Raw genomic sequence first — 27070 nt, 5'->3', positions numbered from 1 at the left:
ATGGGAACCAGTCATTTGTAACTACTGGGCGCACGTATATCGTATGCCTGCTCTATGCAGTTATTACGTGTGTTTCTGCTACATACAAGACTAATGTGTTGTACTCAACATCCCCATTGGCCATGATACCTGTTTGTGAATCAAGCATTTATCTTTTTTACAGTCAGAAGTTTCATTTATGTCTTTTTCATCCACTAGGGGTCACTGGAGTACTCTTGGGATATGGACGGTGTTAGCAAGGACAGGCACTGAATATTTAAATTCAGTAACTCTCCTCCCCTCCATACTCCCAGAATACCTCAGTGTTTTTTCGGTGCTCACATGGATAGGAGCACAAAGCGTGGAGCTCCTCCACATATTTTACTTTTAGATTATTTTATTTTTATTTTTTATACTTTTTTTTCTATTTACAATCCCTTCCCAGTTTACACAAAAGCTATGGGTTCGGGATTACAGAAGCTGCTGCGTGCAGCTCTTGGCGTGTCGGTCCTCACAATAGGAGCCCCCTCACAGCCACAAGCAGCTCAGCTAACTTCAGCTGAGGCTGCAGAAAGGACTGGACGGAGCTTGCTCGAGAAGCCCCGTCAGAGCCCAAGAGCACAGGTCAGCTACCTTCAGCTGAGACTACAGAACAGAGCTTGCTAGAGAAGCCCCGTCAGAGCACAGGATCAGAGGTATTTATGACCGGGGCGGTCAGCTCACGCTGCCGCCCCGCCGTGTGGGGGACACTGCTATGTGCGTCGCCCGAGGTCATCCTGCTGCTTTGCTCCCTGCCACCGCTGATAACAGCTCCCCGCCGCCGCTCCTCTACTCCCGGCCGCCGCTCAGAAGGACGTGCTGAACGGCCGCTACAAGCGTCGTTGTCAGCGCTCCCTGCCTGTTGTGCATCAGACCGCGGACAGCGTCCAGTGCTGCCGCGGTCTGTCCCTGTAACAGCCATGGCTCTGTCACTTAGGGGAAGGAAGCTGCCGCCGTCTCTGTTCACTCAGACCGCGGACAGCGTTCACTGCTCTGTAACGGCCGGCAGCTCAGCGTAACAGTCGCTGCCAGCGCTCCCTGCACATGCTAAGGGGGAAGCAGGGGGGGAAGACGCCGGCGCCTCTGATCACTCAGACCGCGAACAGTGCACACTGCTGCCGTGGTCTGTCCCTATAAAACGGCCCTCTAGTAACTAGTGGGCTCATTCTGGGCAGTCAGGAGGTTTCCCTGTCCAGCTGCAGGGGGGGGGGGGGGGGGGGAGAGATTATGCCACAGCTGCAGCAATAGACAGCCTCTGCTAAAGAAAGGGCTGCATTGTGTTATATATGCATACGTATTATACAAGCACTTATTATACCATAGAAAATGTATATAAAATGCTATAGGTATATATGGTCACGTAAGGAAATATGTTCTTTGACTATAAGCACATGGCTGGAGGCCATTTTAATCTTACTTTCTGTTTCTTTTCCAGAACGTTCCTGTCCTACAACACTGCTCCACCAGATGGCGCAGGGGTGTTAGTAGGAATTTTTGGATCAGGTTTCTTATAGTCTGCCCACGTGCACTGCACTTTGGCCATATACACATTTTAGTAATTTTACTGAGGTGGAATTTCTCTGGTTACATAATGAGTAAGTCACCAGCAAAAACGAAAACGTAGTTTCACTGCAATGTCTGTAACAGTGGGTTCCCGGAGGGTTCTACCACATGCACAGTATATTTTATACTCCCATTTCATCTCAGATTTTGCAAAGATAGTTATCATTTGCCTTTATAAATTTCCAGTTTCTGCTATGTTGCAATCCTGACGATTCTATGCCAGGTCTAACTGCGCAAGATGAATATGAGAAGGGTGAATAGACCAGCAGTCAGATAGTGTGGGTGCGTCAGTCTCTGAAGTTTACAGAGACTGAGGAACCTCTGACAAATTATAAGGTGGTCTTTACTAGACGACACATCTCCAGCGTGTTTTTTTTATTTTTTTCGGAATCTCTAAATAAGATGTTTAATATAGAATCCTGATACACAGGTTTCTAAACCTCGCCGATTTAAGTCTAGTTACCCTTTCCAGAGTCTGTGACATCTACATGGGAGCTATGCTAAATTCGATGTATACAGCAGCAGGGGTGTTGCTTCGACCGTGTTTGGTTGTCATTTGGGTAACTACGGCGTTGCTTGTATGGATAACAGGACTCAGGTCCGCCCTACAAGATGACCTTCTCGCGGATCAAATCTGCGAAGCTGCTGATTATCTACGTACAGCTTCTACGGACGTCTGACTAGTCAGTTCTCGCCTTTCAGCGTCACTAGTTGCGGCACGACAAGCGCTCTGGCTGCGTCCTTGACAGGCGGATGCAAAGGTCGAGAGAAGAATAGAAGCATTACCTTACGCGAAAGTTGTTTGGTCCTGAATTGGACAAATGGATTTTTCAGACCACGGGGGGGCAAGTCTGCTTTCCTACCATTGCTTCCAACGGTACCTAGACGGAAATACTCTGGACCAGCGTTCAAATCCTTTAGACCTCAGCCCTTTCGAGGCCGTGGTAGAGGAACAACCGCACCTGGTGGACGAGGTAGAGGACGTGGTTTTCAACAAACCAATACCCGTCGTCAAAACGCTGTGGTCACCGACAAGCCAGTGGCATGATGGCCTTCCAGTCCATCTCGGATCTCCAGTTGTGGGGGCACGCCTTCATACGTTCCATTTGGCGTGGTTCCAGACATCCACGGATGGGTCGATCAGCAATTTAGTGTTAAAAGGTTACGAAATAGAGTTAGACTGTCTCCCATCACTGTGGTTTTTCAAGACAGGACTGCCTGTGTCGGAAGACAAGAAGGCGGTTCTCCAAATTGCCATTCAGTCTCTGCTGGATTCAGCAGTTTTGATTCCGGTTCCTGTTCACCAACAAGGTCAGGGTTATTATTCCAGTCTTTTTGTAGGACCAAAGCCGGATGGCTCGGTCAGACCAATATTGAACTTAAAGGGTCTCAATCAGTACGTCACTTACTACAGATTCAAGATGGAATCCCTGCGGTCAGTATTGCAGGTTTAGAGCCACAGGAATTCATGATTGTGCTGGATCTCAAGGATGCGTACTTAGACATTCCGATTTGGCCACCTCATCAGAGGTTCTTGCGTTTTGCGATACGGCAAAACCATTACCAGTTTCAGGCTTTACCGTTTGGCCTCTCATCAGCGCCTCGGGTATTCACCAAAGTGATGTCTGTGATGATGGCTCATCTCAGATCCCTGGGAGTGATAATAGTTCCGTATTTGGACGATTTACTCATCAAAGCTCCGTCTCAACAGATGCTCCTCCAACATGCGTTGCTAACATACAATGTGCTAGTTCAGCACGGTTGGATTGTCATTTTCAAGAAATCACATCTGATTCCGTCTCAACGACTACAATTCCTAGGAATGATTCTCGATACGGAAGATCAAAGAATTTACCTACCAGAACAAAAAGTACGGAGTATTTGTCATCTGGTACAATTAGTGCTCAAGCCACGCACAGTCTCTGTACATTTGTGCATTTGCCTGTTAGGCACAATGGTGGCAGCTTTCGAAGCGCTTCAGTTCGGAAGATTTCACTCACGTCCTTTTCAACTGGATGTGCTCGCACAGTGGTCGGGCGCGCTTCTGCAGATTCACCAGAGGGTGAGGTTGTCTCCAAGGGCCAGAGTATCTCTACTTTGGTGGCTCAAAGTACACAATCTAACCGCAGGGAAACGGTTCGGCGTCTGGAATTGGATAATTCAAACGACGGACGCGAGTCTCAGGTTGGGGAGCTGTGGTTCAAAATTGTCAGCTCCAGGGTCTCTGGGCGGATCACGAAAGATTGCTGTCTATAAATGTCCTGGAACTCCGGGCAATTTACAATGCGCTACGACAAGCAGTGCACATGCTCCGGTCTCAGACTGTCCAGGTGCAGTCAGACACCGCAATGGCGGTCGCGTACATCAACAAACCAGGAGGAACGAGAAGCCGCATGACCATGCGGGAAGTAGCTCGAATCCTCAATTGGGCTGAGCATCACCAAGTGATATTGTCGGCAGTGTTCATTCCGGGAGTGGACAACTGGGAGGCGGATTATCTCAGCCGTCGGGATTTTCATCCAGGAGAATGGGCATTAAATCCAGAAGTGTTTCACATGTTGGTCCAGAGGTGGGGTTACCCACAAGTTGATCTGATGGCATCTTGCCACAATCATCAAACGCCCCAGTATGTGTCCTGAACGCAAGATCCAAAGGCAGTGGCGGTGGATGCTCTCACAATCGCGGGGCCGTACAGCCTCGTGTATCTGTTTCCACCGTTTCCGCTGCTTTCTCTGTTGCCAAAACGGATCAAACAAGAGTCCGCCACAGTCATACTAGTGGCGCCTCATTGGCCTCGGAGAGCTTGGTTCTCGGATCTCCGCGGGCTACTCGCAGACGATCCTTGCCCGCTCCCGCTACGTCCGGACCTGTTCCAACAGGGTCCGTTCCTTTACCCCGATTTAGCGCGGCTACGTTTGACGGGGTGGCTGTTGAGACCGCCCTCTTAAGAAGAGAGGGCATTCCAGCATCGGTTATACCAACCATGTTACGTGCTAGGAAGCCAGTTACGGCAGCTCATTATTACAGAATTTGGCGTGCCTATATAGGTTGGTGTGAAGCTCGGAAGTTTCCGACATCATCTTTCAAGTTATCCCGTCTTTTGTTATTTCTACAGACGGGGTTGGATGGAGGACTGCGTTTATCTACACTAAAGGTGCAGGTCTCTGCCTTGTCAATTTACTTTCAAAGACGTTTGGCTCTATTGCCGTCTGTACACACTTTTCTGCAAGGTGTCCTCTGAGTACAACCTCCATAAATTCCACCTACAGCGCCATGGGACTTGAATCTGGTTTTAGATTTTTTACAGTCTTCATATTTTGAACCCTTACAACAAGTGGATATTAAGTTTCTCACTTGGAAAACAATTTTTCTTCTAGCCTTCGCTTCGGCAAGGCTTGTTTCAGATTTGGGTGCCTTGTCATGCAAGCCACCGTATTTGGTGTTTCATGATGACATAGCGGAACTTCGGACAAATCCCGCTTTCTTGCCAAAGGTAGTGTCCTCTTTTCACATCAATCAACCAATAGTAGTTCCTGTGTTAACAGAAGATTCTGGAACTTTGGATGTGGTACGCGCACTATGCGTTTATGTATCCCGAACGTCTACAGTTCGTAAGACGGATACGTTGTTTGTTCTCTATGATGCTGCCAAGATGGGTTGGCCAGCTTCTAAGCAGACCTTATCCAGATGGATTAAACTGACCATACGTCAGGCTTACCTTCATGCTAGGTTACAGCCGCCTACATCCGTAACAGCTCATTCCACACGTTCTGTGGGAACTTCATGCGCAGCTGGTCGTGGGGCTTCTACGACGCAGCTTTCCCGTGCGGCTACATGGTCATCAGTGCACACGTTTGTGCGCTTTTACAAGTTTGATACGTTTGCGGCATCAGCATCTAGCTTTGGCCGCCTAGTGTCACAGGTGCCAAACAGCTCTCCCGCCCACGAGGGAAGCTTTGGTACGTCCCAAGAGTACTCCAGTGACCCCTAGTGGATGAAAAAGAAAATAGGATTTTGGTACTTACCAGGTAAATCCTTTTCTTTGAATCCATAGGGGGCACTGGACGCCCACCCAGAGCAGTTTTACCTGGTTTGTGGTAAGTTCAGTGGATCTTATGGTAACACATTCTCACCTATTTGTTTAAATTTTCAAGTTCTATCGGTTATGGTGTCAACTGTTTAGTTGTCAGTAACGTTATGGGTCAACTTTATTGTTGTCCGTTATCTTATAATGTTATATGTAATTCTCCATTGTTCATCCTCTCTATCGCTCCTGTTCGCCTCAGGAAAAAACACTGAGGTATTCTGGGAGTATGGAGGGGAGGGGAGTTACTGAATTTAAATATTCAGTGCCTGTCCTTGCTAACACCGTCCATATCCCAAGAGTACTCCAGTGCCCCCTAGTGGATTCAAAGAAAAGGATTTACCTGGTAAGTACCAAAATCCTATTTTCTGTTCCAGTGACATGTCAGTGTGTCCTTCTACTGCAAAGCATTTAGATACAGGATTATTAATTGTTTGATTGTATTGTCCATAGACCATTTTCTTCACATCTTAATTTTGGAAGTTTTCTGACGCTTTTCCTATTAAAAGTATAGGTCATGAGAACGATGTTCTTGGTAGTGTCAGAAGAACGATGTGTGTGTGCAAATCCTTTTTGTTTCTATTTCATCATCTAATTACAGAACTGTTTCCCATTACCCAGCATCCGCCACAGTATCTGGGCCCCATCTTTTGCCTGTAAGAGCGTTAAACGAGATATTCATCGGCGAGTCTCTGTCCTCAAGGTACTTTACTTTGTTGTTCTTCCTTGCACTTGACTAATTATCGATTTCTTGAGTTAGTTGATTGGTGCAATTTGCAACAGGTTAAGATAAGTTTATTGTTCCTTCCACCTAACATTTGACTTTTCTATAATAATTTATTTTTTGTTTGTTCGTAATTGGCTACGGCACACGGGTCAGCTGCCGGCTCCCAGCCTGCATGAAAGTGATTTGACCCATGCCTTGCCTGCCTGCTACGCAGTTATGTGCTTTGTGGTACTTCCATTATGTAGAGTGGCGGTAGGATCAGCCTGTCAGATGGAACTGCGCAGTCTGGAAGCAGACAGCGAATCGGAATTTGTGCACTCGCCGGTTAGATAAACGCAAATTACTATTATGGTAGGAAAGGTCATAATAGACAATGGTAGGGTCAAGTATTTTACGTGGATGAGCAATTTAAACGTATTACTGTTGAATCTTGTCCTTTTTAAGGATAAGGGTTTATTTTTTTTCTTTGTGTGTTTTATTTGTTTTGTTTACTTATTTTCTAATTGAAGTTGTAATTTATGTTGTGGTTTTTATTTAATAATACAAATTGCTGTTATGCCTGGCCTGCAGACTAATGCTTTGCTCTGCCTATATTAACACTTGAATATCATCTTGTTTTATTTTATTTAATATGAATTTAAGGCTTATGCTTTCCTGCGGTGTATGTTCACTACTAGTGAGGCAGAACAGTCATTACAATAGCCTTTAAGCTGACTCATGATAGGTCTAGACCAGTGTCGCACCATTTACGTTTAGTATCTGTAGTAGAGAAGAATACAGAGGTTCTCCCCTGCCAGAATAGGTTCCCCACTGCCATATGTCAGCACTGTGGAGCAGATGTATTAAGCCTGGAGAAGTGATAGGTGGAAGGTGTTAACACACCAGCCAATCGTCTCCTGTCATTTTTCAAACCCGTAATGATTGGCTGGTGCATTATCACCTTCCACCTATCACTGCTTTATCACTTTATCTGCTTTATCACTCCAGGCTTAATACATCTGCCCCTATGTACTGGTAGTAAGGCCAGTACACACTGCTGAGAGATGCGTGCTGAGCAATCTGTCAGAGACCGCCCAGCACACATCTCTCTCCAGGGACTAGGTCTGTATCGCAAGCATATAATGTGTGCTAGCGATACTGATTGTGTGATTTTGGCTAAGTGTCCATTTTGACTATCTTTTCTACGAGATAGTCGAAATTGACTTGCATGCACAGTCTATCTAGGCTTGCGATACCGACCGCGCATCGGGATCGCAAGGTGACTTTCACTTTGCGATCTGCACTAACTTTCCTTACGATTTTGACTATATAGTCAAAATTCTTAAGTAAAAAATCTTGCCGTGTGTACACACCAATAGCCATAGTACAACAGTCCACCCTAATACTCTCTGCGACATATACTAGGATATACTCCCCCCACTATCACTTTGTGAAATGACATCCTGTACTGATGCTGGCACGGCTTAAACTGAAAGACCAGCATAACTGTACAGGGCTCCCTTCCTCCAATCTCCACGTCCTCTACTGAAGATTAGTGTCTTCTTCTGTGTTCTGAAAATGAGTAAATGCCCAAGTGTGTGTGTGATCAGTGCCTCCAGAAGCTTCTGCAGAAACAAGTTACAGTACTAGTCCCTCCATACCTCTCACTAGGGCTTACTCTTTTTGTGTAAGCCTATGTTCTGCCTCCCAGCAGTGGTACTGGAGCAGATGCTCCAGTCCTCAACACTGACAGTGCTTCAAGAAGAGGCTTATTGGTGGAGAAATAAATCCCCTTTTATACAACACAACATGGCATTCCCATTTTCTGTCTATTACCCGTACACACTACAACTTTGCTTCAGCATTTTAGTATACCCTTTACAGTAAGCCCTCTTCATATTTGTCTATCATTGAGCTAGATTCCTGGAGTGACTAGTTCCCCATTACATGTGTTATGGCTTGTTCTACCTATGCCCTGGCTGCAGCGCTGAATGCAGTGTGATAATCGTATACCCCACTGTGTGGTTTGCAGACCTGATACACGCTTATGTTCTGTCTTATTCAGGGTGAACTATAAGTTCTGCAAACCTCGTTTTACCTTCTCGCTTCATAGGGCCTCTTACTATGAGATCTCGGTGGACGATGGTCCTTGGGAGAAGCAGAAGAGTTCGGGACTGAATGTTTGCACAGGGACAGGCTCAAAGGCCTGGTAAGTAGTAATTCTAGTACAGTCGTTGGATACAGTAATGCTATCCAGACCTGTCCTCTAAACACGCGCAGCCGCATTTGCTATTGCACTGTGTAATGTTTGTCTGCTGGAGCAGCAGCTCCCCAACGCGGTCCTCAAGGCACCCTAACAGTCCATGTTATAAGGATATCTCTGTTTAAGCAGTGGTGATTGAATTAGTACCTCTGCAGTTTGATTATACTATCTGCACGAGCATGGATTTCCTTATAACCTGGACTGTTTCTTGAGGACTGAGTTTGGGCATCCGTGATCTAGAGCAATACATAATAGTGGTGTGTTGCTTGGAGTAATTAAGTGCGACTGTATTTAAAGTGCATAAATTATTATCAATCAGCTTCAATGTAAGTCGTTCTTAATAACTATTTGTATTACTGAAGAGGTTTGTACCTTTTTGTATGTTCCAGATTGTGAGCCAGTTGTAAATTCATAATACAGGTCAGACAGGATCCCTACATTAGGGGAAGCTGTCCATGTAGCCAGTCATGCTGGTGATTTAGTACCTCTGCAGTACTATACAGCTGCTGTCTCAGGCATAGGTGATGGAAACTGGGGATGCGTTGTGCAGGGTGCTCCTACAGCACATGAGCCTTTGTGTCCTTTCATAGTGTGCTTACATGTTTATATATACTTGTATTAGATCTGTGGTGACGCCAATTTATATATAAGAGCTCCCCATTATTTTGCTTACAATATTGGAGCAAGAAAGGAACTTTGAGACTCAGCTGATTATTGGGACGGGATGTCTGGATACCGATGCCAGGATACCAACCGCCAGAATGCCGGCAGCGCCGCCACAGCTATTCCCACTCCTGGGAGTCCACGACACCCATGGAGTGGGAATAGAACCGAGGTCGCAAGGGGCAAGCGCAGCACATGCTCTGGGATCTGTAGCACAGAATGGGGAAGGAAGGGCAATTCTCTGCCCACCTGCAGCATTGCTCGTCCTCTAATCCTATTGCTTTATGCAGGGCAGCAATTTCAACTTGAGTCAGTGTCCAGGAAGAGGTCAGCTGGGAACCCCAGTCTTTGTTCTCAGTCATGTTTGCCAAATGCCACACGAAATAACCTTTTGGACAATCTTGTCCGCTTTATATGCTACAAGCATCCTCCTGCAAACCCAGGAGACCAGCATAATCTTAATAAACAATAATAATCTTCGTATCCATGGTTAAGTTTAATAATTGCTCAGATTTGAAGACGTCCAAGTATTCGAATGGTCTAAAGATACGAGAGCCACGATTTTCTAATCATTATCCATAATAATAATTTAAAGCGGTCATACTCCAATTATTATCAGTTAGTGTAGATTTATCCCGGTGCAGCCGTGGCAGAGGGAGACACAGAGATTTTCTATTGTATGTCACAGTCTGTAGAAACGGTCAGTGTCTACTGCAGAGGAATGGAACTAGTTGCCATATTTAAACTTCCCCAGTCAGTACGGTCTGCAGCTTGATCTATCAATCAGAACGTCACCAAATTTGGTATGGAGACTTAATTAGGACATGGGAGCCAGTATTCCGCAAAATATAATTACTGCAAAAAGTCACTGATAAGGGGGAATATGGGGCCTAATTCTGAGTTGATCGCAGCAGCAAAATTTGTTAGCAGTTGGGCAAAACCATGTGCACTGCAGGAGGGGCAGATGTAACATATGCAGAGAGAGTTAGATTTGGGTGGGGTGTGTTCAAACTGAAATCTAAATTGCAGTGTAAAAATAAAGCAGCCAGAATTTACCCTGCACAGAAACAAAATAACCCACCCAAATCTAACTCTCTCTGCACATGTTATATCTGCCCCCCCTGCAGTGCACATGGTTTTTCCCAATTGCTAACAAACTTGCTGCTGCGATCAACTCAGAATTACCCCCATGGTGCAGTACAATGTGAAATGGACAATTTAATAACTAGAATAAACTGTAATCAGCAAAGTGGACACATTCTGATTGGTAGATGAGGCTGCAGAGGGCATTTCAGCAGTGTTGCATAGTATCATATTCAGTAATTGTTACTAAATGTTACCCTTTTACTCCTCTCCATTAAATGTTTATTATCGGCTTAAATTGTGATAGAATAGTGTTCATACTAGCACCCTGCACCTTTATCAGTTAGGAGGCATATTTTACATTTGAAGGGCAAAATTGTAAATGTGTGTCTACAGCTGCTGTAGTGGTAGCGATACATGATGTATGTACAGAATATTGCCCAGGGTGCTAGAAAGGACACGAATAGACCAGCATGTTATATTGCTAGCTGGGAATGGTCAGGTATCAGAGCCTTTTCCTTTTCCCTATTTATTATAGGTCTTATAACATAAATAAGATGGCTCCGCAGACTGTAGAAGAAATACTTCGCATCGGTGAGTGACATTATTTATTGCATGGGTTAGTACATCCCAGTGAGGTATTTGGGATTTTTTTGTAATCGGTGAAGTTATACTAATAGATTACTGGTTGCTGTAGGTAACTGCTTGTATTCTGCGTTGTAATTATTTATGGAATAGACCTTTTATAGTGTCAGCTTATCCCTTCTTAACCCCTTGCCTGGCACTAACGTATGGGATGCGTCCGCAACTAGGAGTGCGTTACCTGACCAGGTCGCATCCCAAACATTGAGCACTCCCCGCTGCTTCCTCCATATGTACAGAACTAAAACCACCAACTATGCCAATCTCTGCGTGTGCAGAAATCAGCTTCAGCAGGGGATGGGGAGACTGGTGATCAGGCCCCCCTGCCCCACGCCCTGCTGCACTCGCTGCTATAAAGTGAGGGGGGGGGGGGGGGTCCTAAAATGTACTGGGGTCATCTTTTAGCATGGGGAGAGGGGGGTTTGTAGGGGCGCCCCATAACAAGATTTTATTGTAGGTGGGGGATATATTGATTCTAAAAATAACTCATAGTGACACTAGGGGTGAGGGTGGGGCTCTGCCAATGGGTTCTGTTAACACTAAAGCGGGGGATCTTTTGCCACTGGGGGGGCTATTTCTAAGGGGGCTGGGAAGCAATTTTACAATGGGGGCAGGGGGTATATTTTTTATTAAATAAAATATTTAGATATATTATTAAAAAAAAAAAGAGTACATTTTTTTTATTTTATTTTTTTGTTTTCTCTGACGTCCTAAGTGGATGCTGGGGACTCCGTCAGGACCATGGGGTTTAGCGGCTCCGCAGGAGACAGGGCACAAAAGTAAAAGCTTTAGGATCAGGTGGTGTGCACTGGCTCCTCCCCCTATGACCCTCCTCCAAGCCTCAGTTAGATTTTTGTGCCCGGCCGAGAAGGGTGCAATCTAGGTGGCTCTCCTAAAGAGCTGCTTAGAGTAAAAGTTTGTTAGGTTTTTTATTTTCAGTGAGTCCTGCTGGCAACAGGCTCACTGCTACGAGGGACTTAGGGGAGAGAAGTGAACTCACCTGCGTGCAGGATGGATTGGCTTCTTAGGCTACTGGACACCATTAGCTCCAGAGGGAGTCGGAACACAGGTCTCACCCTGGGGTTCGTCCCGGAGCCGCGCCGCCGACCCCCCTTGCAGATGCCGAAAAGTGAAGGTCCAGAAACGGCGGCAGAAGACTCTTCAGTCTTCATAAGGTAGCGCACAGCACTGCAGCTGTGCGCCATTGTTGTCAGCACACTTCATAGCAGCGGTCACTGAGGGTGCAGGGCGCTGGGGGGGGGGGCACCCTGGGCAGCAATGATAGTACCTTATTCTGGCTAAAAATACATCACATATAGCCCCTGGGGGCTATATGGATGTATTTAACCCCTGCCAGGTCTCAGAAAAACGGGAGAAGAAGCCCGCCGAAAAGGGGGCGGGGCCTATTCTCCTCAGCACACAGCGCCATTTTCCCTCACAGAAATGCTGGTGGGAAGGCTCCCAGGCTCTCCCCTGCACTGCACTACAGAAACAGGGTTAAAACAGAGAGGGGGGGCACTTATTTGGCGATATGTATATATATATATATTAAAATGCTATAAGGGAAAAACACTTATATAAAGGTTGTCCCTGTATAATTATAGCGTTTTTGGTGTGTGCTGGCAAACTCTCCCTCTGTCTCCCCAAAGGGCTAGTGGGGTCCTGTCCTCTATCAGAGCATTCCCTGTGTGTGTGCTGTGTGTCGGTACGTGTGTGTCGACATGTATGAGGACGATGTTGGTGAGGAGGCAGAGCAATTGCCTGAAATGGTGATGTCACTCTCTAGGGAGTCGACACCGGAATGGATGGCTTATTTAAGGAATTACGTGATAATGTCAACACGCTGCAAGGTCGGTTGACGACATGAGACGGCCGGCAAACAAATTAGTACCTGTCCAGGCGTCTCAAACACCGTCAGGGGCTGTAAAACGCTCATTTACCTCAGTCGGTCGACACAGACACGGACACTGACTCCAGTGTCGACGGTGAAGAAACAAACGTATTTTCCTTTAGGGCCACACGTTACATGTTAAGGGCAATGAAGGAGGTGTTACATATTTATGATACTACAAGTACCACAAGAAGGGTATTATGTGGGGTGTGAAAAAACTACCTGTAGTTTCTCTAACGTCCTAGTGGATGCTGGGGACTCCGTCAGGACCATGGGGAATAGCGGCTCCGCAGGAGACAGGGCACAAAAGCAAGCTTTTAGGATCACATGGTGTGTACTGGCTCCTCCCCCTATGACCCTCCTCCAAGCCTCAGTTAGGTTTTTGTGCCCGTCCGAGTAGGGTGCAATCTAGGTGGCTCTCTTAAAGAGTTACTTAGAAAAAGTTTTTAGGTTCTTTATTTTCAGTGAGTCCTGCTGGCAACAGGCTCACTGCATCGAGGGACTTAGGGGAGAGATTTTCAACTCACCTGCGTGCAGGATGGATTGGATTCTTAGGCTACTGGACACCATTAGCTCCAGAGGGAGTCGGAACACAGGGCTCGCCCTGGGGTTCGTCCCGGAGCCGCGCCGCCGACCCCCCTTGCAGATGCTGAAGATGAAGAGGTCCGGAACCAGGCGGCAGAAGACTTTCAGTCTTCATCAGGTAGCGCACAGCACTGCAGCTGTGCGCCATTGTTGTCAGCACACTTCTCACAGCAGTCACGGAGAGTGCAGGGCGCTGGGGGGGGGCGCCCTGGGCAGCAATGTATAATACCTGTATGGCGAAAAATACATCACATATAGCCCTTGAGGCTATATGGATGTATTTAACCCCTGCCAGATATCAAAAACTCCGGAGAAGAAGCCCGCCGAAAAGGGGGCGGGGCCTATTCTCCTCAGCACACAGCGCCATTTTCCCTCACAGAAATGCTGGTGGGAAGGCTCCCAGGCTCTCCCCTGCACTGCACTACAGAAACAGGGTTAAAACAGAGAGGGGGGGCACTGATTTGGCGATATGTACATATATTAAAATGCTATAAGGGAGGAACACTTATATAAAGGTTGTCCCTGGATAATTATAGCGTTTTGGTGTGTGCTGGCAAACTCTCCCTCTGTCTCCCCAAAGGGCTAGTGGGTCCTGTCCTCTATCAGAGCATTCCCTATGTGTGTGCTGTATGTCGGTACGTGTGTGTCGACATGTATGAGGTAAATGTTGGTGAGGAGGCGGAGCAAATTGCCTGTAATGGTGATGTCACTCTCTAGGGAGTCGACACCGGAATGGATGGCTTGTTTATGGAATTACGTGATAATGTCAACACGCTGTAAGCCGGTTGACGACATGAGAGGGCCGGCGAACAAATTAGTATCTGTCCAGGCGTCTCAAACACCGTCAGGGGCTGTAAAATGCCCATTTACCTCAGTCGGTCGACACAGACCCAGACAAGGACACTGATTTCAGTGTCGACGGTGAAGAAACAAACGTATTTTCCTTTAGGGCCACACGTTAAGGGCAATGAAGGAGGTGTTACATATTTCTGATACTCCAAGTACCACAAAAAAGGGTATTATGTGTGAGGTGAAAAAACTACCTGTAGTTTTTCCTGAATCAGATAAATTATATGAAGTGTGTGATGATGCGTGGGTTTCCCCCGATAGAAAATTATTGGCGGTATACCTTTTCCCGCCAGAAGTTAAGGCGCGTTGGGAAACACCCCTCAGGGTGGATAAGGCGCTCACACGCTTATCAGAACAAGTGGCGGTACCATCTACAGATAGGACCGTACTTAAGGAGCCAGCTAATAGGAGGCTGAAAAATATCCTAAAAAGTATACACACACATGCTGGTGTTATACTGTGACCAGCGATTGCCTCAGCCTGGATGTGCAGACCTGAGGTGGCTTGGTCGGATTCCCTGACTAAAAATATTGATACCCTTGACAGGGACAGTATTTTATTGACTATAGAGCATTTAAAGGATGCATTTATATATATGCGAGATGCGCAGAGGGATATTGCACTCTGGCATCAAGAGTAAATGCGATGTCCATATCTGCAAGAAGATGTTTATGGACACGACAGTGGTCAGGTGATGCAGATTCCAAACGGCACAAAGATGTATTGCCGTATAAAGGGGAGGAGTTATTTGGGGTCGGTCCATGGGACCTGGTGGCCACGGCAACTGCTGGAAAATCCACCGTTATTTACCCTAAGTCACATCTCTGCAGAAAAAGACACCGTCTTTTCAGCCTCAGTCTTTTCGTCCCTATAAGAGTCATATCTGCCCAGGGATAGAGAAAAGGGAAGAAGACTGCAGCAGGCAGCCCATTCCCAGGAATAGAAGCCCTTCGCCGCTTCTACTAAGTTCTCAGCATGACGCTGGGACCGTACAGGACCCCTGGATCCTACAAGTAGTATCCAAGGGGTACAGATTGGAATGTCGAGGCGTTTCCCCCCTCGCAGGTTCCTGTAGTCTGCTGTACCAATGTCTCCCTCCGACAGGGAGGCAGTATTGAAAATAATTCACAAGCTGTATTCCCAGCAGGTGATAATAAAAATACCCCTCCTACAACAAGGAAAGGGGTATTGTTCCACACTATATGGTGGTACTGAAGCCAGAAGGCTAGGTGAGACCGATTCTAAATCAAAAAATTTTTTTGAACACTTACAAAGGTTCAAATTCAGATGGAGTCACTCAGAGCAGTGATAGCAAACAAGGGGACTATATAGTGTCCCGGGACATCAGGGATGCTTACCTCCATGTCCCAAAAATTTGCTTTTCTCACCAAGGGTACCTCAGGTTCGTGTCACTATCAGTTTCAGACGATGCCGTTGGATTGTCCAAGGCACCCCGGGTCCTTACCAAGGTAATGACCGAAATGAGGATTCGTCGTCAAAGAGAATGGACGACCTCCTGATAAGAACAAGGTCCAGAGAACAGTTGGAGGTCGGAGTAGCACTATCTCAAGTAGTTCTACGACAGCACGGGTGGATTCTAAATATTCCATAACCGCAGTTGTTCCGACGACACGTCTGCTGGTCCTAGGGATGATTCTGGACACAGTCCAGGAAAAGGTGTTTCTCCCAGAGGAGAAAGCCAGGGAGTTATCCGAGCTAATCGGGATCCTCCTAAAACCAGGAAAAGTGTCAGTGCATCATTGCACAAGAGTCCTGGTAAAAATGGTGGCTTATTACGAAGCGCTTCCATTCGGCAGATTTCACACAAGAACTCTTCAGTGGGATCTGCTGGACAAATGGTCCGGATCGCATCTTCAGATGCATCAGCGGATAACCCTATATCCAAGGACAAGGGTGTCTCTCCTGTGGTGATTACAGAGTGCTCATCTTCTAGAGGGCAGCAGATTCGGCATTCAGGATTGGATGCTGGTAACCACGGAGGCCAGCCTGAGAGGCTGGGGAGCAGTCACACAGGGAAAAAATTTCCAGGGAGTGTGATCAAGTCTGGAGAATTCTCTCCACATAAATATACTGGAGCTAAGAGCAAATTTATAATGCTCTAAGTTTAGCAAGGCCTCTGCTTCAAGGTCAGCCGGTATTGATCCAGTGGGATAACATCACGGCAGTCGCCCACGTAAACAGAAAGGGCGGCACAAGAAGCAGGAGGGCAGTGGTCAAAACTGCAAGGATTTTTCGCTAGGCGGAAAATCATGTGTTAGCACTGTCAGCAGTGTTCATTCCGGGAGTGGATGACTGGGAAGCAGACTTCCTCAGCAGGCACGACCTCCACCCGGGAGAGTGGGAACTTCATCGGGAAGTTTTCCGCATGATTGTGAACCGTTGGGAAAGACCAAAGGTGGACATGATGGCGTCCCGCCCGAACAAAAAACATGACAGGTATTGCGCCAGGTCACGAGACCTTCAGGCGATAGCTGTGGACGTCCTGGTAACACCGTGGGTGTAACAGTCGGTGTATGTGTTCCCTCCTCTGTTTCTCATAACCAAGGTATTGAGAATTATAAGACGTAGAGGAGTAAGAACTATACTCGTGGCTCCGGATTGGCCAAGAGGGACTTGGTACCCGGAACTTCAAGAGATGCTCACAGAGGACTAATGGCCTCGGGAGCTAAGATGGGATTTGCTTTCAGCAAGAACCATGTCTGTTCCAAGAGGAACCGTGGCATCTGCCTCTAAGAAAGGACCTGCTCCAGCAGGGACCTTGTCTGTTCCAAGACTTACCGCGACTGCGTTTGACGGCATGGCGGTTGAACGCCGGATCCTAAGGGAAAAGGCATTCCGGAAGAAGTCATACCTACCCTGGTCAAAGCCAGGAAGGAGGTGACCGTACAACGTTATCACCACATGTGGTGAAAATATATTGCGTGGGTGAGGCCAGGAAGGCCCCACGAAAAAATTTCGACTAGGTCGATTTCTGCACTTCCTGAAAACAGGAGTGTCTATGAGCCTCAAATTGGGGTCCATTAAGGTTCAAGTTTCGGCCCTGTAGATTTTCTTCCAGAAAAAATTGGCTTCAATTCCTGAAGTCCAGACGTTTGTCAAGGGAGTATTGCATATACAGCCCCTTGTGTGCCTCCAGTGGCACCGTGGGATCTCAACGTAGTGTTGGGATTCCTAAAATCATATTGGTTTGAACCGCTCAAATCTGTGGATTTGAAATATCTCACATGGAAAGTGACCATGTTGTGGCCCTGGCCTCGGCCAGACGATTGTCAGAATTGGGGGCTTTGTCTTAAAAAAGCCCATATTTGTTTTTCCAGTCGGACAAGGCAGAACTGCGGACTCGTCCCCAGTTTCTTCCTAAGGTGGTGTCAGCGTTTCACCTGAAACAACATATTGTGGTGCCTGCGGCTACTAGGGACTTGGAGGACTCCAAGTTGCTAGACGTTGTCGGGGCCCTAAAAATATATATATATATAATTTCCAGGACGGCTGGAGTCAGAAATTCTGACTTGCTGTTTATATTGTATGCACCCAAAAAGCTGGGTGCTCCTGCTTCTAAGCAGACTATTGCTTGTTGGATTTGTAGTACAATTCAGCTTGCACATTCTGTGGCAGGCCTGCCACAGCCAAAATCTGTAAGTGCCCATTCCACAAGGAAGGTGGGCTCATCTTGGGCGGATGCCCGAGGGGGTCTCGGCTTTAAAATTTTGCCGAGCAGTTACGTGGTCAGGGGGGAACACGTTTGTAAAATTCTACAAATTTGATACCCTGGCTGAGGAGGACCTGGAGTTCTCTCATTCGGTGCTGCAGAGTCATCCGCACTCTCCCGCCCGTTTGGGAGCTTTGGTATAATCCCCATGGTCCTGACGGAGTCCCCAGCATCCACTAGGACGTTAGAGAAAATAAGATTTTACTTACCGATAAATCTATTTCTCGTAGTCCGTAGTGGATGCTGGGCGCCCATCCCAAGTGCGGATTGTCTGCATTACTTGTACATAGTTATTGTTACAAAAATCGGGTTATTATTGTTGTGAGCCATCTTTTTTAGAGGCTACTTCATTGTTATCATACTGTTAACTGGGTTCAGATCACAAGTTGTACGGTGTGATTGGTGTGGCTGGTATGAGTCTTACCCGGGATTCAAGATCCTTCCTTATTGTGTACGCTCGTCCGGGCACAGTACCTAACTGAGGCTTGGAGGAGGGTCATAGGGGGAGGAGCCAGTACACACCATGTGATCCTAAAAGCTTGCTTTTGTGCCCTGTCTCCTGCGGAGCCGCTATTCCCCATGGTCCTGACGGAGTCCCCAGCATCCACTACGGACTACGAGAAATAGATTTATCGGTAAGTAAAATCTTATTTTTTCCTGAATCAGATAAATTAAATGAAGTGTGTGATGATGCGTGGGTTTCCCCCGATAGAAAATTATTGGCGGTATACCCTTTCCCGCCAGAAGTTAGGGCGCGTTGGGAAACACCCTTTAGGGTGGATAAGGCGCTCACACGCTTATCAAAACAAGTGGCGGTACCGTCCCCAGATAGGGCCGCCCTCAAGGAGCCAGCTGAGAAGCTGGAAAATATCCTAAAAAGGTATATACACACATACTGGTGTTATACTGCGACCAGCGATCGCCTCAGCCTGGATGTACAGCGCTGGGGTGGCTTGGTCGGATTCCCTGACTGAAAATATTGATACCCTTGACAGGGACAGTATTTTATTGACTATAGAGCATTTAAAGGATGCATTTCTATATATGCGAGATGCACAGAGGGATATTTGCACTCTGGCATCAAGAGTAAGTGCGATGTCCATATCTGCCAGAAGATGTTTATGGACACGACAGTGGTCAGGTGATGCAGATTCCAAACGGCACATGGAAGTATTGCCGTATAAAGGGGAGGAGTTATTTGGGGTCGGTCCATCGGACCTGGTGGCCTCGGCAACAGCTGGAAAATCCACCTTTTTTACCCCAAATCACATCTCAGCAGAAAAAGACACCGTCTTTTCAGCCTCAGTCCTTTCGTCCCCATAAGGGCAAGCGGGCAAAAGGCCAGTCATATCTGCCCAGGGATAGAGGAAAGGGAAGAAGACTGCAGCAGGCAGCCCATTCCCAGGAACAGAAGCCCTCCACAGCTTCTGCCAAGTCCTCAGCATGACGCTGGGGCCGTACAAGCGGACTCAAGTGCGGTGGGGGGTCGTCTCAAGAGTTTTAGCGCGTAGTGGGCTCACTCGCAAGTGGACCCCTGGATCCTACAAGTAGTATCCCAGGGGTACAGACTGGAGATTCGAGACGTCTCCCCCTCGCAGGCTCCTGATGTCTGCTTTACCAACGTCTTCCTCCGACAGGGAGGCAGTATTGGAAACAATTCACAAGCTGTATTCCCAGCAGGTGATAATCAAAGTACCCCTCCTACAACAAGGAAAGGGGTATTATTCCACACTATATTGTGGTACTGAAGCCAGACGGCTCGGTGAGACCTATTCTAAATGGGAAATCTTTGAACACTTACATACAAAGGTTCAAATCAAGATGGAGTCACTCAGAGCAGTGATAGCGAACCAGGAAGAAGGGGACTATATGGTGTCCCTGGACATCAAGGATGCTTACCTCCATGTCCCAAATTGCCCTTCTCACCAAGGGTACCTCAGGTTCGTGGTACGGAACTGTCACTATCAGTTTCAGACGCTGCCGTTTGGATTGTCCACGGCACCCCGGGTCTTTACCAAAGTAATGGCCGAAATGATGATTCTTCTTCAAAGAAAAGGCGTCTTAATTATCCCTTACTTGGACGATCTCCTGATAAGGGCAAGGTCCAGAGAACAGTTGGAAGTCGGAGTAGCACTATCTCAAGTAGTTCTACGACAGCACGGGTGGATTCTAAATATCCAAAATCGCAGCCGTTTCCGACGACAAGTCTGCTGTTCCTAGGGATGGTTCTGGACACAGTCCAGAAAAAGGTGTTTCTCCCGGAGGAGAAAGCCAGGGAGTTATCCGAGCTAGTCAGGAACCTCCTAAAACCAGGAAAAGTGTCAGTGCATCATTGCACAAGAGTCCTGGGAAAAATGGTGGCTTATTACGAAGCGATTCCATTCGGCAGATTCCATGCAAGAACTTTTCAGTGGGATCTGCTGGACAAATGGTCCGGATCGCATTTTCAGATGCATCAGCGGATAACCCTATCTCCAAGGACAAGGGTGTCTCTCCTGTGGGGGTTACAGAGTGCTCATCTTCTAGAGGGCCGCAGATTCGGCATTCAGGATTGGATGCTGGTGACCACGGAGGCCAGCCTGAGAGGCTGGGGAGCAGTCACACAGGGAAAAAATTTCCAGGGAGTGTGATCAAGTCTGGAGATTTTTCTCCACATAAATATACTGGAGCTAAGGGCAATTTACAATGCTCTAAGCTTAGCAAGACCTCTGCTTCAAGGTCAGCCGGTATTGATCCAGTGGGACAACATCACGGCAGTCGCCCACGTAAACAGACAGGGCGGCACAAGAAGCAGGAGGGCAATGGCAGAAACTGCAAGGATTTTTCGCTCGGCGGAAAATCATGTGATAGCACTGTCAGCAGTGTTCATTCCGGGAGTGGACAACTGGGAAGCAGACTTCCTCAGCAGGCACAACCTCCACCCGGGAGAGTGGGGACTTCATCGGGAAGTCTTCCACAGGATTGTGAACCGTTGGAAAAGACCAAAGGTGGACATGATGGCGTCCCGCCTGAACAAAAAACTGGACAAGTATTGCGCCAGGTCAAAAGACCCTCAGGCAATAGCTGTGGACGTTCTGGTAACACCGTGGGTGTACCAGTCGGTGTATGTCTTCCCTCCTCTGCTTCTCATACCCAAGGTATTGAGAATTATAAGACGTAGAGGAGTAAGAACTATACTCGTGGCTCCGGATTGGCCAAGAAGGACTTGGTACCCGGAACTTCAAGAGATGCTCACAGAGGACTCATGGCCTCTGCCGCTAAGAAGGGACTTGCTTCAGCAAGTACCATGTCTGTTCCAAGACTTACCGCGGCTGCGTTTGACGGCATGGCGGTTGAACGCCGGATCCTAAGGGAAAAAGGCATTCCGGAAGAGGTCATTCCTACCCTGGTCAAAGCCAGGAAGGAGGTGACCGCACAACATTATCACCACATGTGGCGAAAATATGTTGCGTGGTGTGAGGCCAGGAAGGCCCCATGAAGAAATTTCAACTCGGTCGTTTCCTGCATTTCCTGCAAACAGGAGTGTCTATGGGCCTCAAATTGGGGTCCATTAAGGTTCAAATTTCGGCCCTGTCGATTTTCTTCCAGAAAGAATTGGCTTCAGTTCCTGAAGTCCAGAAGTTTGTCAAGGGAGTACTGCATATACAACCCCCTTTTGTGCCTCCAGTGGCACTGTGGGATCTCAACGTAGTTCTGGGATTCCTAAAATCACATTGGTTTAAACCGCTCAAATCTGTGGATTTGAAATATCTCACAGGGAAAGTGACCATGCTGTTGGCCCTGGCCTCGGCCCGGCGAGTGTCAGAATTGGCGGCGTTTGTCTCAAAAAAGCCCATATCTGATTGTCCATTCGGACAGGGCAGAGCTGCGGACTCATCCCCAGTTTCTCCCTAAGGTGGTGTCAGTGTTTCACCCGAACCAGCTTATTGTGGTGCCTGCGGCTACTAGGGACTTGGAGGACTCCAAGTTGCTAGATGTTGTCAGGGCCCTGAAAATATAGTTTCCAGGACGGCTGGAGTCAGGAAAACTGACTTGCTGTTATCCTGTATGCACCCAACAAACTGGGTGCTCTTGCTTCTAAGCAGACGATTGCTAGTTGGATGTGTAGTACAATTCAGCTTGCACATTCTGTGGCAGGCCTGCCACAGCCAAAATATGTAAATGCCCATTCCACAAGGAAGGTGGGCTCATCTTGGGCGGCTGCCCGAGGGGTCTCGGCTTTACAACTTTGCCGAGCTGATACTTGGTCAGGGGCACACCCTGACTGAGGAGGACCTGGAGTTCTCTCATTCGGTGCTGCAGAGTCATCCGCACTCTCCCGCCCGTTTGGGAGCTTTGGTATAATCCCCATGGTCCTGACGGAGTCCCCAGCATCCACTTAGGACGTCAGAGAAAATAAGAATTTACTTACCGATAATTCTATTTCTCGTAGTCCGTAGTGGATGCTGGGCGCCCATCCCAAGTGCGGATTGTCTGCAATACTTGTACATAGTTATTGTTACAAAAATCGGGTTATTATTGTTGTGAGCCATCTTTTCAGATGCTCCGCTGTTATCATGCTGTTAACTGGGTTCAGATCACAGGTTGTACAGTGTGATTGGTGTGGCTGGTATGAGTCTTACCCGGGATTCAAAATCCTTCCTTATTGTGTACGCTCGTCCGGGCACAGTATCCTAACTGAGGCTTGGAGGAGGGTCATAGGGGGAGGAGCCAGTGCACACCACCTGATCCTAAAGCTTTTACTTTTGTGCCCTGTCTCCTGCGGAGCCGCTAAACCCCATGGTCCTGACGGAGTCCCCAGCATCCACTACGGACTACGAGAATTAGAATTATCGGTAAGTAAATTCTTATTTAAATGACAAGTTCACTCACCCTGATGTTACTCTTATTTGCTGGAGTGAAGAAGATTGGGGCAGATGTATTAACCTGGAGAAGGCATAAGGAAGTGATAAACCAGTGATATGTGCAAGGTGATAAAGGCACCAGCCAATCAGCTCAATATGTAAATTAACAGTTAGGAGCTGATTGGCTGCTGCCTTTATCACTGGTTTATCACTTCCTTATGCCTTCTCCAGGTTAATACATCTGCCCCATTGTTAGGAAGAAGACCTTTAATCCTGTAGCAGTAATCTGGCCGCCTGTGTTCCCACCTTTATTCTGTATCGCTTGTTCCAATTTTGGTATGGTAATTATTATTTTTATTGTCTCTTAGTTACAAGCCACAAGAAGCTGGACTTGCCTTTGGACAGTGAGCTCATAGAGAGAGGTATACCATTGTAGTGCACGGCAGACCTTATGTCCCAGTGTGAATACAGCATGTGAGAATAGGTGTGTTATATTGTAATTGTAATGCCACCTATGAGATCCTACTGTCATTGCCGTCCGCTTGTCACTCGTCCATTCCTAATGAGTTGATGAGCCGCCTCATCGGGAATATTGGTTTAGCTGCTCTACAATCTGCATTCATATATTCTGTAAAGTGTATGGTCTAGCAGTAACAAACTGGTCTGCTACAGGGATTCTACAGAACGCTACTAAAGGTGTGTACACACGGTGAGACTTGGGCTAAACCCCGATTCTCACTGTGCGATAGGGACTACGTCTGTATCACAAGCATAGATGACTGTGCTTGCGATACTATGGGGCTAATTTAGAACTGATCGCTGCCGTGCGTTTTCGGACAGCGGGCAATCGGGTCTGAACTGTGCATGTGCCGGCGCATGCCAGAGTTACGTTCAGCATCTAGCCCAGCGATCCCCTCTGCCTGATTGACAGGCAGAGGCCTTCGCAAGGCAGGCCAGCGGGGTGGGGTCGCGTACCGGGCAACGCAGGGCGCGATGGCTGCTTGACGCGACATGCAGCCGCTTCGACCTGGAGAGCGAGGGGTAGCTCCCTGCCAGCGCGCAGGAGCTGCGCTCATAGGGAGCTACTCTATGTACAAAAGCATCGCTTCCGTGCGATGCTTTTGTACCTGTGCGGGGATGGATGACCAAGACTTGCAGGGCAGACTAGCCCTGTGCTGCGTGTCCCCCCCGCATGTCTGTGAAAGTGATCGGAGATGTGCTAAATTTAGCACATCTATGATCAAGTCTGAATTACTCCCTATGTACGATTTTGGCTAAGTGTCCGTTTTGACTATCTTTTCTACGAGATGGTCAAAATTGGCTTGTGATACCGACCTCGCAGGACCGCGCATCAGGATCGCAAGGTGACTTTCACCTTGCGATCTGCACTAACTTTCCTTACGATTTTGACTATATAGTCAAAATCGTAAGAAAAAAATCTCATGGTGTGTACACACCTTTACACTTCCTAGATCACTAATTATGTCTCTCTTATGTCTTCCCTGCAGTAACTAATGAATACAACGACTCTTTAATATTCAACCCCGAGGAGCAAAAAATGTTTTTCAGTGTGCGAGAGCCCATCGCAAATCGTGTATTTTCCAGTATTTATCAGCGTGGTTTTACCTCCAAGTAAGTGTTGGCTGCGCTGAGCTGCCTTTTTTTGCTGTCCTGCAATCAGATAGTCGCCGCCTACAGGGGGAGTGTAAAATCGCTGTGCAAGTGTGCGATCCTATGTGTTGCAGAGCTGCGCAAAATCAGTTTGTGCAGTCTCTGCGCAGCCCAGGACTGACTTATCCAGTGCGATAGAATCCTGCTGATCGGGCCCGGAGCTGACGTCAGACACCCTCCCTGAAAACGCTAGAGCCTGCCTGCGTTTTTCCGGACACTCCCAGAAAATGGTCATTTGCCGCCCAAAACGGCCTCTTCCTGTCAATCACCTTGCGGAAGCCCGTGCGCATGTATCCTTCGCACCATCCTGTCACTGACCGCCAATGCCCGTTGTAGCTGTCCGACGCGAAAACGCACAGCAGCGATCAGATCTGAATTGGGCTCTTTGTCTAAACTGAAGGGTTGTAGAGATGTGATCATGTTGAAGTTATGTGCAATTCATTACTGAAAGGATTAATATTTTGGCGTTTTGCCTTTGATCTGTAGATTCTTATGGGTATGGTAACAGATGTAGACAGTAATCCGAAGCGTGCCATCTGCATATGTATGAGATATAAATCCTTTTAGAAAAGAATAAATAGAATATATCAAATAAAAATAAAGCCTTTTTTACACGGTTACCAGCGCTTTCTATTATTTATTTATTTTTTATTCTGATTTATGGGCTGAGTATTCCCTAATTGAAAGCTGCGGCAACTGTGTAGGTATTTGGTTGGCGCCAGGAGTTTCTCATTATACAATTCATTACTGAAAGGATTAATTATTTTGGCGTTTTGCCTTTGATCTGTAGATTCTTTTGGGTATGGAAACAGATGTAGGCAGTAATCCGAAGCGTGCCATCTGCATTCTACTAAAGGGAAAAACTTTTCATCACCTTTAGTTGATTAACACATGAACGTCACTGGTGACTGATATTCCGACCGGCAATGAAATACCAGATATTACTCCCATGAAACAGTAATGCTTTGCTGTTATATCCTCCATATAAGACTTCTTACAGCTGTGCAAGTTACACTGTAATGCTTATTTTGATCCTAGAACTGGAAATTTGTATAGAAATGTACAGTTTTTCAGCCGCACATGCTGTGGGACAACTTATCCAGGAAGACCATTTATTTTATTTTATGGATCATCATGGCCTCAATAGAGTATTAAAAATAACTTTCAACTGTGCTTAGGTGCAGTTATAGGGTATGGTAACTTTTATGGAGATGTTAGACGCTCTCTTGTATATTGGAGTTTTCATTTTGGGGTTACCCGTGAAGATGGCTTGATAAAATGCCGTCTAACAGCCTTTGTTTTTTGTAGGGTGAGTGTGCGCTCGCGGTGTTGGGATGCTTGCATGGTTGTCGATGGCGGGACGTCTTTTGAGTTCAACGACGGAGCGGTCGTGGCGATAGCCATGGAGGGTGACGACGCCCTACGTACTGTGCTGCTGGACGAATGAAGACAATGCTAGAGACCGAGAGGAGCTCCTACTTCAGGAAAGCATTTAATGCTGCCAGACCTCCAATTCCTTCCCCATTTCTCCCTTATTCTCAGGACACTAATAATGTGTAGGGACGATTGTGGATTCTGGGCGTTCTGTTACAGCTGTGGGGGTGGAAGGGGGGGGGGGGGGGGTCGTCCCCCTGTGCAAGACAATGAATTAATCCTGGAAGAAAATGTGGATTGAAATGACTTTTGCTGTTAAACAGAATTGCAGATGTGTTGCAAACTGTGAAGCTCAGACCTAGCTCAAGCACATATGGGGCTGAGATCCCGACAGCCGGTATATCATATTCCGGGGCGGAGACGGGGGCTGTCTGGCTTTCTCCACTGCTGTCACTTTCTACTAGCCATGCTGATGCCAATCCAACATGATTAAATGGAACCCTCATTCTGGGGACTGTTGTACATTTGTAAAAAAAAAAAAAAAGACAGATCATTGCCACATCTAATGCAATTTTGATAGCTTGGTTCTTCTGCATCAAGCTCCTTTTAGCTGTTTAAATTTGCTTTTTCTTGTTTTCTAGCAAAAACAATTATTAGACTTTGGGGCGGTTGTACTAACTGACTTGTACTTCTGTTTAATTCTTGCTTTTCACTATAAATACACATATGAAAAACGATTTGTTTATTTGTACGTGATGTGAAGTTTTCTGTAATATCCTTTCATAATGTTTGTTCCCTTCTCCCCCGCAGTAAAGGGGGTCTGTTGAGATTTATGTACACAAGTACTTTCCTCTTCATGAACCCCTGCTTCTGATTACTGAATATCCTAAGGCAGTGGTTCCCAAACACGGTCCTCAAGGCACCCAAACAGTCCAGGTTTTAGGTATATCCATTCTTGAGCACAAGGGACTTAATTAGCGCCTCAGTCAATGTGGTTATACCATCTGTGCTTAAGCATGGATATAACTAACCCCGGGCCTGTTGTGGTGTCTTCAGGATTGCATTTGGGAAGCATTGTCCCAAGCAGTTCACCTGATTTAATAC

At 47.0% G+C, this 27070-nt stretch overlaps 1 protein-coding gene across 4 annotated transcripts in view; it reads left to right on the top strand.

Annotated features, from left to right (window-relative positions):
- The window catches only part of NADK2 (NAD kinase 2, mitochondrial), a 298406-nt gene extending 271705 nt beyond the window's left edge, over positions 1–26701 (top strand). For 3 of the 4 annotated variants that reach the window (XM_063961015.1, XM_063961005.1, XM_063960992.1), the window contains 6 exons: positions 6287–6368; positions 8437–8580; positions 10919–10974; positions 23290–23343; positions 24430–24553; positions 25901–26701. In XM_063961015.1, coding sequence (XP_063817085.1) covers positions 6287–6368; positions 8437–8580; positions 10919–10974; positions 23290–23343; positions 24430–24553; positions 25901–26039 — 599 coding nt within the window. In that variant the 3' untranslated portion in view covers positions 26040–26701. The remainder of the gene's footprint in view (positions 1–6286; positions 6369–8436; positions 8581–10918; positions 10975–23289; positions 23344–24429; positions 24554–25900) is intronic. The other variant, XM_063961000.1, reaches the window with a different exon arrangement.
- Positions 26702–27070: the final 369 nt, after the last annotated feature.

This window comes from Pseudophryne corroboree, chromosome 1 (genome assembly GCF_028390025.1).
Source record: "Pseudophryne corroboree isolate aPseCor3 chromosome 1, aPseCor3.hap2, whole genome shotgun sequence".
Lineage (NCBI taxonomy): Eukaryota > Metazoa > Chordata > Amphibia > Anura > Myobatrachidae > Pseudophryne > Pseudophryne corroboree.
The sequence above is the reverse complement of the archived record's forward strand: the minus strand, read 5'-3'. Positions and strand labels throughout refer to the sequence as shown.